This window comes from Pithys albifrons, chromosome 1, assembly GCF_047495875.1.
Source record: "Pithys albifrons albifrons isolate INPA30051 chromosome 1, PitAlb_v1, whole genome shotgun sequence".
Lineage (NCBI taxonomy): Eukaryota > Metazoa > Chordata > Aves > Passeriformes > Thamnophilidae > Pithys > Pithys albifrons.
Genome location: NC_092458.1, coordinates 95,323,462 through 95,335,419, shown reverse-complemented (window position 1 = coordinate 95,335,419; position 11,958 = coordinate 95,323,462). Strand labels below are relative to the sequence as shown.

At 42.7% G+C, this 11,958-nt stretch overlaps 1 protein-coding gene across 2 annotated transcripts; it reads right to left on the bottom strand.

The window, feature by feature from the left end:
* Positions 1-2,914: 2,914 nt before the first annotated feature.
* On the bottom strand, positions 2,915-10,972 carry PCNP (PEST proteolytic signal containing nuclear protein). Of its 2 annotated transcripts, none has more exons than XM_071561503.1 (5): positions 10,868-10,972; positions 8,169-8,389; positions 6,179-6,253; positions 5,642-5,697; positions 2,915-4,704 (listed from the first exon to the last, which is right to left on the bottom strand). In XM_071561503.1, the coding sequence occupies exons 1-5, from the start codon at positions 10,920-10,922 to the stop codon at positions 4,575-4,577; spliced, it is 537 nt and encodes a 178-aa protein (XP_071417604.1). In that variant the 5' UTR covers positions 10,923-10,972; the 3' UTR covers positions 2,915-4,574. The 2 variants fall into 2 exon arrangements, with proteins under 2 accessions (XP_071417604.1, XP_071417615.1); XM_071561514.1 differs by lacking the exon at positions 10,868-10,972 and adding an exon at positions 8,413-10,750 and having other exon boundaries at positions 8,169-8,337.
* Positions 10,973-11,958: the final 986 nt, after the last annotated feature.

The window sequence follows — 11,958 nt, the reverse complement described above, 5'->3', positions numbered from 1 at the left end:
AAACAAATATCCAAGTAACAAAATGAAGGCACACCCCGAGACAGGCCCCCCGTTTCAGAACTGTCTGTTACTGCTCTGTGCAGCACCTGCAGTTTGAGACAGTGGCAGCTGGTGTGTGTGTGAACAGGGGCGGCCACCACAGTCACTCTTCTTTCACAAAGGTGAAACTGTGATTCTGTAACAAGCTACTGAGCATCAGCAAACACATTATGTGCAACTACTATGTTTAGAAATTACGGGAAGCTGGGGGAGAAACAGAGAGAATTATGTTTTTATTAGAACTTGCATTACCTTTAGATTAGTAAACTTGTACTACCAGGAAAACATCAACATAGGCTCATGACTTCAGGTTTCAGTGGAGCTCTTGCTCCATTTGTGCATTTGTCTCATCAGGAAATCCAATCCCAAGAACCAAACTCATGAACTACACAAGCTTAGCGGATACTCTCAAAACCTCCCTATAGGCCACTGCATCTGATTACCAGAGCTGACAGTCACAGCCACTCCTTCCTCCTCTCTGCCCAGCCTGGAGGCAGCTGGCTTGGAATGTCCAGACCTCAGAAAGGCATGAGCTGCAATCTAGTCTGAAGGTTTGCTTTGGTGACTAAATCTTGCTGGGACTCCCACCACTGCAGACTGTTAAATGGAAGTTCGTAAACAGAAACTGAATGTGCTGTATCCAGAGTTTAAGTGTTCATGTTTCATGGTTTTAATTCCATGAATAGCTATGCATCTACCCCAAGGCAATGGCTCCACATTATCAGACATGAGCAGCTTCCCTAGGTAAGCATTATGTAAGATGCCAGTATTTCAAAATTAGAGAACAGTAGGAGATTCATTCATTAATAAAACTATAACAAATAAGGAATATGTTAATAGGATAAAGTAAAAAACAAATTGTTAATTGTCCACTATTTATGGTGTTCTCTTGCCAGAGAAAGTAGACAACAAATTATGGTGATTTTAGAACATAATCTTCCCTTGTGCAGCTTAAGGGCAGAACTACTCAGCATTCCTCAATTTGTTGTTTTATAATTAATTCAAAAAACCCAAACCTCTTCAAAGAGCACCCTTTAGGCTACCAACTACACAGATAAAAAGCCCTCCTGAAACTCTGTTGCATCTCCAGATTTGTCTTATCTTACAGCAGCCTAGCAAGCATTCTTGTTACACCATTGATTTCCAATACTTTAAACCCCATTTGCCTCTTTGGGAAGCAGAAACTGCCCTTTTCTCAAAAGCTGACTTTTCCCTAAAGTCTCTTCACAAAGCAAACTTTGGTGAAGCCATGGGCAGCACACAGAGCTCACAGTGCTGTCAGTTCTGACAAAGGGGTGCTCTGCAAACACAGCAGACACTGAGCACAACCAGCCTGAGGCAGCTGTGGCTGCTGCCGTGGTGCTCTTGTTGGGACACAGAGTTGGTTTTCCTAAAGGTCAGTGAATGCTGTGACTGGTCATCATGACACGGCACGAGGCTGTGAAGCACCACCAGTCAGTCCACTGAGAGACAGCCGGGCTGGGACGTCTCCCTGCTCATGAAACTGCGGTTCTGAGATCTGGACAGTGCCCCTCCCACACTTTAAAGGAATTAAATTACATAAGGGGCTACACCCAGGATTGCCTGAAACACTGGTGGTAGTATTTCACTGCACTATTTTGGGGTTGGGCTTTTTTGCCTTTTTTGGTTTGTTTGTTTTGGTTATTTTTATTTGAATTGTTGGGGTTTTTATTATTTCAAGGTAGTTAGCATTAGATGTGTTTGGATCCATGCACAACCCAGGAGGCTGAAAGCAGCCCAGCTGCAGGGCAGCAACAGAGGAGGTTACCAGGTAACTCCTCACACCTTCACCTCACCCCAGTGTTCTGCAGGCTGCTCTGGTGCCAATTCCTGCTAAGCAAGCATAAGCCTTCTGAGACAGAACTACGGAATTTACATGGACAGACATTTCAGCTACTGACAGGTATATATACCTTGCTATAGTAAGCAGTTAATGGTCTCAGCACACCTCCTGGAAGCACTTAAAAGATTGCTAAATCAGACAATTTTACCATGAGTTTCAGGATTCTTGAGTATCCTTAGAAAAAATATTAAAAAACCAAACCAACCCCTACCAAGAGAAAAAACATAAAAAAGGGTCTCTGCACACAAAGACCATGACTATTCTAATGAGCCGACAGCTTGAAGTGAAGTCCTGGGTAACATTTGCCTTGGCAATACTTTTCAGGTCAGTCAGTTTGTTCTTTCAAGTGTCAGATATTCAACAGCAGCAGATATCAGATCCAGCTTGTTTGGCACCAAGTCCTGAAGGGACCACTTTGATCAATGTTCTTCCTTGAAGCACTGAGAAGGAAGAGAACCCTTGCACTGGGTCAGTCAGGATCACTGCTCACTTTCAGCTAAGCTTTAGAGACTTCTGCAGTCTCTCACAAGGTCCAGGATTATTTACTGACCACAGGGGTAAGATAAAACGTAATTTTTGCTCCCTTGCTTGCATGGAAGGTATTTCCTAGCTTGTCTGCTCTTCTGCTTAGCCATTTCCTAAATGATTTTGAAGTAAAAGAAAATTCTGGATATGAACGTCTACTTGAGCCCAAGATGTGGAAGACAGTGGTGGCAGGTTAACTACAAAAAAATAGATCTCCAAGTCATCTCCTTATCCAGAATTACGGTTTGCTTTTTTCCTAATAGAAGTGATTGACATAATGTGAAGCAACTACTGAGGAGCACGAGAAAATAGCTATTGACTATGAATTACCACTATCTTAAAGGGATTTATTTCGACAAACATAACCACATGTGATGAAAATAAGTGAAAAGTTTGCCTTGCCTAGTTCCAGTAATGCCCAAATCAGTTTTGGAAGTCCTGAAAGTCAGTTGGGAAAGTGTGTTTTGTTTTAAATAAACCAAATATTTCTGCTATGGAAAAAAAATAATGTATACATTTTTATGTTATGTTTATAACAAGGCTTTTAAAGAAAACAGTTACAGGTATTCAACTGCATCAGACTTCAAAAGAAAAAAGATTACATATACAATACAAAAATACAAAAAATATTTTTTAGAACTTACAAACTCAAAAGTCTAAGTGGTCAGAGCTTTCCTAAAATAATAATAATAATAAAAAAATAGACTTCAAGATGCACTTTCCTTTCTGCACTTGCAGGTTCAACTTCAGCATGAAGAGGCAGGATGAAAGCAACTAATATATTCAATTCTACAACCAGTTCCTGGCTGAAATTAATTTAGGGGTTGACACTACCAGGTATGCGAGTTTAAAAAAAACCTTACACTGTTTTGGGGGAGAGAGAATGCAGGTGGTGATGTTGCTGTTGTTATCGTTCTGTTTGACCATTTCTGATAGTAAAATGTTTTAAAATAAGGAATCTAAATTAGACAGAAATTTAGACAGTCATTACTAACACTGAAATTCTAGATCACGGTTCTGCAGTATGAAAGCGAGGAAATTAAACTGACCAGATTAATGTCACTGCTGAAAACCACTGCAAAAAGCAGACAGGCAGGAAAGGGTCAAGTTTTATTTCCGAAGTTGACACTTGTTAGAAGCATTAGGACTGCAGACAGAGCATTCTTTGACCTGATAGTGTCCTCTGAGGTCACAGGCATCAAGGCATTTTGTTTTAAATGGCAAGACAGGGAAAGTGCATCTTGGATTTTTCATACTTAAGCAGTGAGTTACCGATTTTCGGTGTGGCTTTTATTCCTTCCAGGCATAGTAAAGAAAAATATTTCAATCATATGTGAAGCTTAATGTACATTACCTTGTATTTTTGGTGGTGGTTCTCGTGTACCACTAGGAAATGCTAACAAGTACTATTAAAGGCTAATGATTGAAGAGGAGCACACTGAAAATACTGATTTACCTTTGTAGTGAATATTCTTTACAGATTGTATCTAATATACAGAAAAGGCCCATTTCCTTAGGACAAAACAGGCCACAGGTTACACATCCTACATGAAGTGTTGAACAAAATTAGAGCTAAGTTACCAGAGCCACTCAGAGAAACATAATTCCTAGTTTGCAGAGACTTAACAAAAGGCGACGGCAGGGAAAAAAAAATCCAGATTCTTACTATTTCCTCTATAAGATTATATTCAAATTAATAGTCCAGTAACACTTTAGCACAAGATAATGCTCTCTCTTTAGCAGAACTCCTAGAAGACAACTGCTTCTCCCGTTAAGAAGAGGGAGCCAGAAGTGAGAATGCAAGAGCACTCAATTTTAACGTGATTAAAGAGACAGTAACCTTTTTCATCCATCTTATTTAATCACTGACTCCAAAAAAAATTCTTAAAAAGGTACCACTCCAATTTCTTTATTATCTCTAACCTTTTGAAACTAATCACATGAACTACAAAATTAGCAAAGGCCTTGAAATCTGTATACAAAACATAAATTACCTCTAATTTCAAACTTATTTATTAGTGTACCACTCAAAATCTTAAAAAAGTGGCTCCAAAGATAGTCTTATACCATTCTTAAAAAAGGAAACTGTTCCTTTAACGTTACACCCTCCCCTCCCCCCAAACACCCAACTTGTAATCCACATCATTTAGTTATTTTCTTGGTCATGGACATTCCCAAGATGAGACTTTATATTTCGTTCCCATAGCTTCTGGTTGTCAGAAAATCCATGCTTTCCTTTATTGAAGGAATTTGGTCCTGCTGAGGTTGGTGTATCCCTGTGAAAAGGTAAAACAAGAGCAACTGAGAAAATAAGCTCAACTATATTAATGTGACGCCAAAAATGCCAATTTCAAGTCCAAACGACCACCAGAAACTGCCACACAATTCTTCCTGTTACATCAGGAGTCCTCACTACAACAATTGTAATTTGTCCACAGAATTGATCTCTCCACAGCACTTCAAAACAGAGCCATGAGAGGGGCAGCAAAGGAGGTAGGAGTGGCAGCAGCTGCTGCCAGCGGTGAAGAAATCTTTTCAATGATTAAAAAACTGAGGATCCAAATTTGCTACTGGAGAAAAAACCCCCCACTAAACTAGAGAACCTCCCGAGGGATTAACTTTAAGATCTGTCTATCATGATAAACACCTTCAAAATACATATTATATTCTCAAAATTCATCCTTAATCTCAGCAAAGCCTTCTCCGAAAATATCCCTATTTATTTTGGAATTGACCCTCTATCATCTCAAATGTGTAGCAAGCAGAAGAACTACATTTATGTGGTTAAATAAACAAGCAATTCTTCATCTTTCTGAAGGAGATTACTCTCATCTTCCCCTTGTACAGGAGTTTACAAACCTGACCAGACTGCCCGACTTCAAGGCAATTTATAAAATGGAGAACCAGAAAGATGGGAAGTTTAGTGGGAAGCAGGAACTTCCACCTATTACGCTTACAGGAAGAAAACAAGATTCTATTAATGCGGAATCAGTTTCTTCCTCACAAAGAAGGCAAATAAGATTCAAAGTTCAAATGTAAATGTACTACTTTTAACCTGGAGATAAAACATTTGAAAATTCTCATTTCTGGAGAAAAAAATATGAGCCTATTCTATCTTCCTGTATTTCTAAGACATCTGCAAGATCTGACCTCTGTTAGAGGAGGTTTCTCACACACTCACCTTCTCCAAACCACAGTTAAAAGCTGACCTACCTTCCGATGTTCTTCATGCGCATCTTGGCTTCTGGAGGCATTTCTTCTGGTTCACTCTGCAGAGAGAAAGGCACTTAGAGCACTGCTGGGCACTTATTTTGGCACATTTCAAATGCCTGACAAGATAAAGGATGGACTACAGCCCCACAGGAAAGCAAAGTGACTTAGGACAGAACCAGTTCTGCGAGGTTATAGAACTGAGTACACAATCCTTTGTGTCAGAAGGAGCAGTTACACGACAAGAAGGTATTCAGCCAATCAGAAGCACAACTTTCCTTTGCATCCCCTTTACTAAACTCAGAGAAAACAACCATTAATTCAAATTATGTTGTGCATCTCATTTTCAGGGAAAAGTTATCAGCACTTTAATGATGTTTTGAACCAACACAGAACTATAAAGTTGTACATTCTTAAGAAGAAACACAAAAGATGCTTCTAGGTTGAAAATTTCTGACATTTATGCAGAAAACCTTAAAGGACCCATTCCCTCTGCCTCCCACACCAATGGTATTTTGTGATCAGTGGCTTATTACTCACATCTTCATCTTCATTGAAAGCTGCTGCTACAGAAAGGGTTTTTGGAGCCAGGGTTGGAACAGGCTCTTTAGGCTTCTGAAAAAGATCAAATAAAAAAGTCAAGTTAGTCCACTAACTCAAAAAAGCTTCCCTTGGCATTTTAAATATTTTGGTAAAATGAAGTCATACATCTTCACTGAAATGGGCAACCAGGGGGAAAAGTTTTCCTATGAATCAAGCACACAAATGTTTCTCTAATGAAACAGGAAAAATGACTGCTTATTCGTGACACACTCTGAGAAGCAACATAAGCCCTCTTGTGTTACAACTCCCCACAGGCAGGTCTGAACTTTCCAGCACACTGCAGGGGTACCCAGCCAGTCCCTGTGCATGACATGGACAATTAAAAAGAACCTGGATCAGCTGTGGTATTCAAAATGTCACTGTTTCCATTATTTTTTTCGAGTATTTTTATCCATCAATATCAGAAAGATGAATATGTTTATTCTCTTGTATTTTAACAATGTAACAGCCTTGTGGCTTAAAACAATTCAATACTTTTAAATGAGGGTCAGTGTGTATCACACAGTCTGATCAATAAAAGGCTCTTTTGAAAAGTATTATTTTGATTTCTAATAAAACCCTTCCTCTATTTAAAATGTAAGAAGCTGTCAACTCACAACTGTTATGTGTCATACAACAGTGGTACCACAAGTTGCTTTGATATCACTGAGAGCCATGTCATTAGCAACAGTTTGCTGCTTCTACAGTACTACCAATTACCTAAATAAATGACATGCTTTCCCCATTTTTGCTTTATTGGTGATTATTTAATATACACTCATAGAAGCTGATACTGCAGCAGAGTTCTTATGCAACTGTCTGAGCTGTTCTGCACTGATGGTGTATGTACAACATCAAAAACCTGCACCATATTTAAGGCATCTGCTCCACAGGAATGGGCAATGTACTAAAGGACTGAAAATTACTGGAAAGAAAGAGGGTAAGTTTCAGTTTCTGGTGCACTGTCACTCACCCACTAAATTCAGTGAGCCAGAAATTCTGAGCTCATTTATTGCCACCGCAGGTTTATTCCAACACAAGGAACTGAAGGTGCTGGTGGCTCAGAGGAGGCGGCTCTGCCAAGTGACCTGACTGTGTGTACACCCTGCCAGCCCACATTGCCCTTCATCTCAAAATAACAGAGCACTCTTTCAATCCTTTGCAGATCTGCAGAACACTGGCACTGCAGGTGCAAGCCTTTCATGATTACATTTTGAACTTGGGCAGACAAGGACTTATAATGTATCCATCACAATGAACTGTATCCATCAGACAGAGGCAGCACCAGGCCCGTCCTTGCCCCAGCTAACAGAGGATTGCTTTGGAAGTAAAGAGACTCACCCATCAGATTCGCATCTAAACAAGCAGAAGGGTACCTTGTACTGAACAATAAAGGTGATGAGAATACTCAGCAATTTACACAACAAATCCTTGTCTTTTGCATGAGGTATAAATGAATCATACTGACCTTGCAAAGAACAGGCAAAGTCATGAAAACTCAACTATACTTCCCTCTCTAAAGTAAGATCTTTGGAGTGGAAGACAACCTTTTAAGTCATTTAGGAGATGCTTTCCTGTAGCTTTAAGCATCCTGTGTGATGAGGGTCCCAGAACTCACTTCAAAGTAGCCTGAATAGTTTAACAAGTCTGCTCATTTCCCTCAGGAAATTATTCCAGACTTATCAAATCTCATTACAAAATAATTCTCTATGTTCTAAGATATACAGTTCATTTCAATCAAGTCTTGTGCTTCCTAAGACAGCTGACCTGTTATTAATCACCTTGAAGTACTTACACATGCACGGCTGGCTGGCCCTGCAATGTTTGCCTAAACTTTACCCAACCTACTGTCATGGAATTCAAGGTTTCCCTCTGCCAGGAAGCCTCCCCAAAGTATTCCCCTTTTTGCCTCAGTTTCTCTAAAATAAAAAGCCCTCAGACAACTTACATTTGCTCCTAGTTTGATGGATATTGCGGATGCCTTCTTTGTTGTCTGACTGCCTATGGAAAATCCAAACTTGGATATTTTGGCAGGAGCAGGCTTTGTGGTGAAGTCTTCAGCTTCTTCGTTAGCTGCCCGTTTCTCTGCGCTGCGACTCGAACTTTCTCCTCCATTACTGGAAGAAACAGTCTTAGTTTTCACAGGTTTTTCTGCCTCTTCTTCAGGTCCTGGTGAAGTCGAAACAACTTACCAAGATGAGCTACTTTTACTGAGCAGATTGATGGGAGCAGCAACCTCAAAAAGCATTATACTTTGGGTGCAATAGGTAAGGCGTTTTTAGTGAGCAGTTTCCACCAATGTACATTTAGTGAACAGCAAAACACAGAGAGGAGAAACTGCAACCACTCCACTACTGGTAAAGGACTCCTTTTGTATGAGCCAGGAAACACCATCTATGTATGTATTTGCTATGTGCCAAATCATAAGCAGCAGAATACACAGGTTCTACCCCACTCTTCCTGCCATCAAGGTAACAAGTGATTGAAACGAAAACAGATTTTTCATCTTAGAAAATATGGCAAATTAAAAAAGATATAATTTTAATCAGTTTCATTGTATTAAAAATGGTACTAATCTGCACCATTAGAAATTTGACCCAGAAAAAATAGATATAAAAGTGAAAAACCAAGGACAAAAGAGAAACAATCAAAATTGACACAAGTGACCTTGGGTAGGCACAGCTGACTCAGCACAGTTTACAAGCCTAGAAGGTCTTTATAGCTGGTCAATGAAATGACATTAAACAGAGTATTTCAAGTCCAGCCTCGGCACACCAGAGACTGTGATCCAAGGGTAGGGAGAAGACTCATGGGCCTTAAAAGTGCTGGGACTATGGGCCTAGAAGTCTTCCTTTCCATCAGATAAAACATCCACAGCAGCCCAAATCTCAGGGCACAGGGGACCAGTCCAGGTTCCTAAACTAGGGCTAGACTGACCATAGTCACACTGAGGCTTCTTTGAGTGCAAATTCTCAAATGCTGCGAAGCACAAGGTAAAACCCAACACAATCCACCCACACCTCTTTTCTCACCAAATTATAAAGAGCATCTCCCTCAAAATTAGCTCATCTCATTCTGAGTGTTACTTCTACTAGGCTGGATGTAGGATGAGCTGCAGGCTGCTGAAGCAAACACTCTCACTTGCTGGAAGAGATATAAGGGGCAAGGGACAACTGGGGAAGGTGGGGAAAGAGCCATTGGGCTGTTTGATTTCTGCAGAAAACAGAAATGCAGACATGTATTAACCATTAAACAGGTCCCCTCATGCCAATGTATGCATATATATATACATGTGTATTCCAAGACATTAAGGCTTCTTTATTATTTCCTGGAGACATCAAGGAGCTCACACTTCACCTACAGGAAGCACCCGGAATGTTTCCAAAGTCAGACTGATCAGTGCCCTTCTCATGGACTGCAGAAATAAAGAGCTGTCCTACTTCACAGAGGAGTTTTACCCATGTCTGCCAACAAACCACAGCCTGCACTCTCCAGGTGACTGAAGTGCCCAGACTGTGCCAGGGGCACAGCATTCCAGGATCTGTCCCTCAGAGGGTGAGACTGCTGGAGGTGGAAACAATCCAGCCACAACAAAGCCAATTTTAAGATAAACCCCAATAATCCTGGCAAAGGCTAAACATTCCAAATTGCTTTCAAAAATCGTCAGGGAGTAACTATTCTTCCTTAGAACCAACATACCATAACTCATTAAGATCACGTTCCAGCACACAAACAGTACAGTGAGGATAACTGAGGTACTGATGCTCAGTTACTGTAGTACTAATACAAAAAAAAACCCCACACCTCAAACCACCGCAAAAAAAAAACCAATAAAAAACTCAAAGGCCCACGATAAACCAACAGTCAAGGAACTACCTAAAATCAAGTATTACTGTTGAAATTTCAGTGATTATCACAAATAACATTCACTGTTGGTTTACAAGCCTGACTTTTCAACAGATAAAAAAAATGCCCTCTGTCTACAGATACAAACTGAAAAAGAAACACCAAAAACCAACTCCAACAAAAGCAGAAATACAGCAAGAAAGAAAAGTTTTATCTTTGGAAAGGCATTATACTCTGAACTTCAAATCAAGGGAAGAAAGAATAAAGGAAACATCCAATTAAAATTTTTCGAATAGTGCAGAAAAGACTGTCCAGTCATGATATAAATATTATAAAACCAAACCACAAACTTACACATTGCTGCCAAGCAAAAAAAAATCAAGATCCTTAAAACGGTAACTAAGGAATATTCACTGTGCCCATTCGTAAAAAAGGTACCACAGCAGTTTTAAGTTAATCTTTAAGATGCTGTCTTCATCCTTGCAGGCAGCAACAGTCGAATTTGCCTCAAAACACGGCGTAAGTACTCCATGTATTTCTAACAGAAAGAGCGTATTTGCGTGGAGAAGATGCTACAGGTTTGCAAAGGCGCCTGGAAGGCTGAGGACAGCAGGCCTGGCCTGTCCCCCAGCGCAGCCCCTTAGGCCCGGCCGCCCCCTCTCCCGCAGGGCCGGACACGCACGGCCCTGCCCAGGCCCGGCCTGCCGGAGGAGGCACAGCTGGGCCCTCCCCGCCCCTGTGGGGCCAGCGTGGGCCCCGTTCCCCCCCACAGCTCCGCGGCGAGAGGCGCTACATGTTCACCTCCTGCGGGCTGCGGCCGCTTCGCCTTGTCCCCCTCGGCTCTGCCGTCCGCCATTTTCCCCGCCTCCGCCGCCTCCCGCGCCGCGCACGCGCGAACCGCCGCCCCCGCCCCCTCGGGAGACCCCGCCCCTGCGGCGCGCGGGGATGGCGCGAGTGGGGGCGGGGGGAACGCGGGAGCGCGCGCGGGGATGGCGCGACGCTGACGCGCGTGCGGCGGATCACGTGGGCACGGCTTCCCGCGCCTTCCTTCCCCTTTCCGCGCCTTCTTTTCCCTTCCCGCCGGGAGCCCCAACCCGCGGCATCGCCCGCTGAGTCGAGTCACGCCTGTGCGGAGGAACCGCGTCCACTGCTGCGCTCAGCGGCACGCCCTCCCCACCCGTGCGTGGTTTCACCATTACGTTCCGTGTCCCACCAACATCGTGACCTCATTACCTCATCAGTGCGTATAAATATCTATAAGGGGCGGGGGAGGGAAATGCCAAGAGGATGGAGCCAGGCTCTGTTCGGCGGTGCGGAGCAATGGGACGAGAGGCAACAGGCAGAAACTGATGCACACGAAGCTCGCCTGAACATGAGGAAGAACTTCTTTACAGTGCGGGTCAGCCCGCACTGAAACAGATTGCCCAGAGAAGTTGTGGGGTCTCCGTCACTGAGAGATTCCAAAACCGTCTGTACAAGATCCTGTGCCACATGCTCTGGGATGACCCTGCTTGAGCAGGGAGGTCGGACCAGATGACCTGCTGTGGCCCCTCCCAACCTGACCCCGTCTGTGATTCTGTGCTTCTGTAACATGAAGTGGGCAATGACTCCCCTTCCCCCCTCCCCAGTGTGGAGTGCCATGGTACCCAGCCCACAGCAGGGAACTAGAGGATTTATAAGGCCCTTCCAGCCCAAACCATTCCATCATTCTATGACACTCAGCAGCACACAGGTCTGTCCATGTTGTCTCTTCTTCCTGAGAGGAAAATGAGGCTGCCCACGCAGGGCACAGACACACAGCCAGTCCTTGCACCTGAAGGCAGCTCTCAAGCAGCACCTGAAACATCACCCTAGGGTGAAGCTTTGTACTACCCAACCATATGCACCAAAAG

Excerpts from the sequence above, each read along its gene's own strand:
- PCNP (XM_071561503.1), bottom strand. The coding sequence starts at position 10,922 with ATGGCGGACGGCAGAGCCGAGGGGGACAAGGCGAAGCGGCCGCAGCCC. Across the intron at positions 6,254-8,168 it reads CCATCAAACTAGGAGCAAAT|AAGCCTAAAGAGCCTGTTCC; the intron begins GTAAGTTGTCTG and ends GATCTTTTTCAG. Across the intron at positions 4,705-5,641 it reads CGCATGAAGAACATCGGAAG|GGATACACCAACCTCAGCAG; the intron begins GTAGGTCAGCTT and ends ACCTTTTCACAG.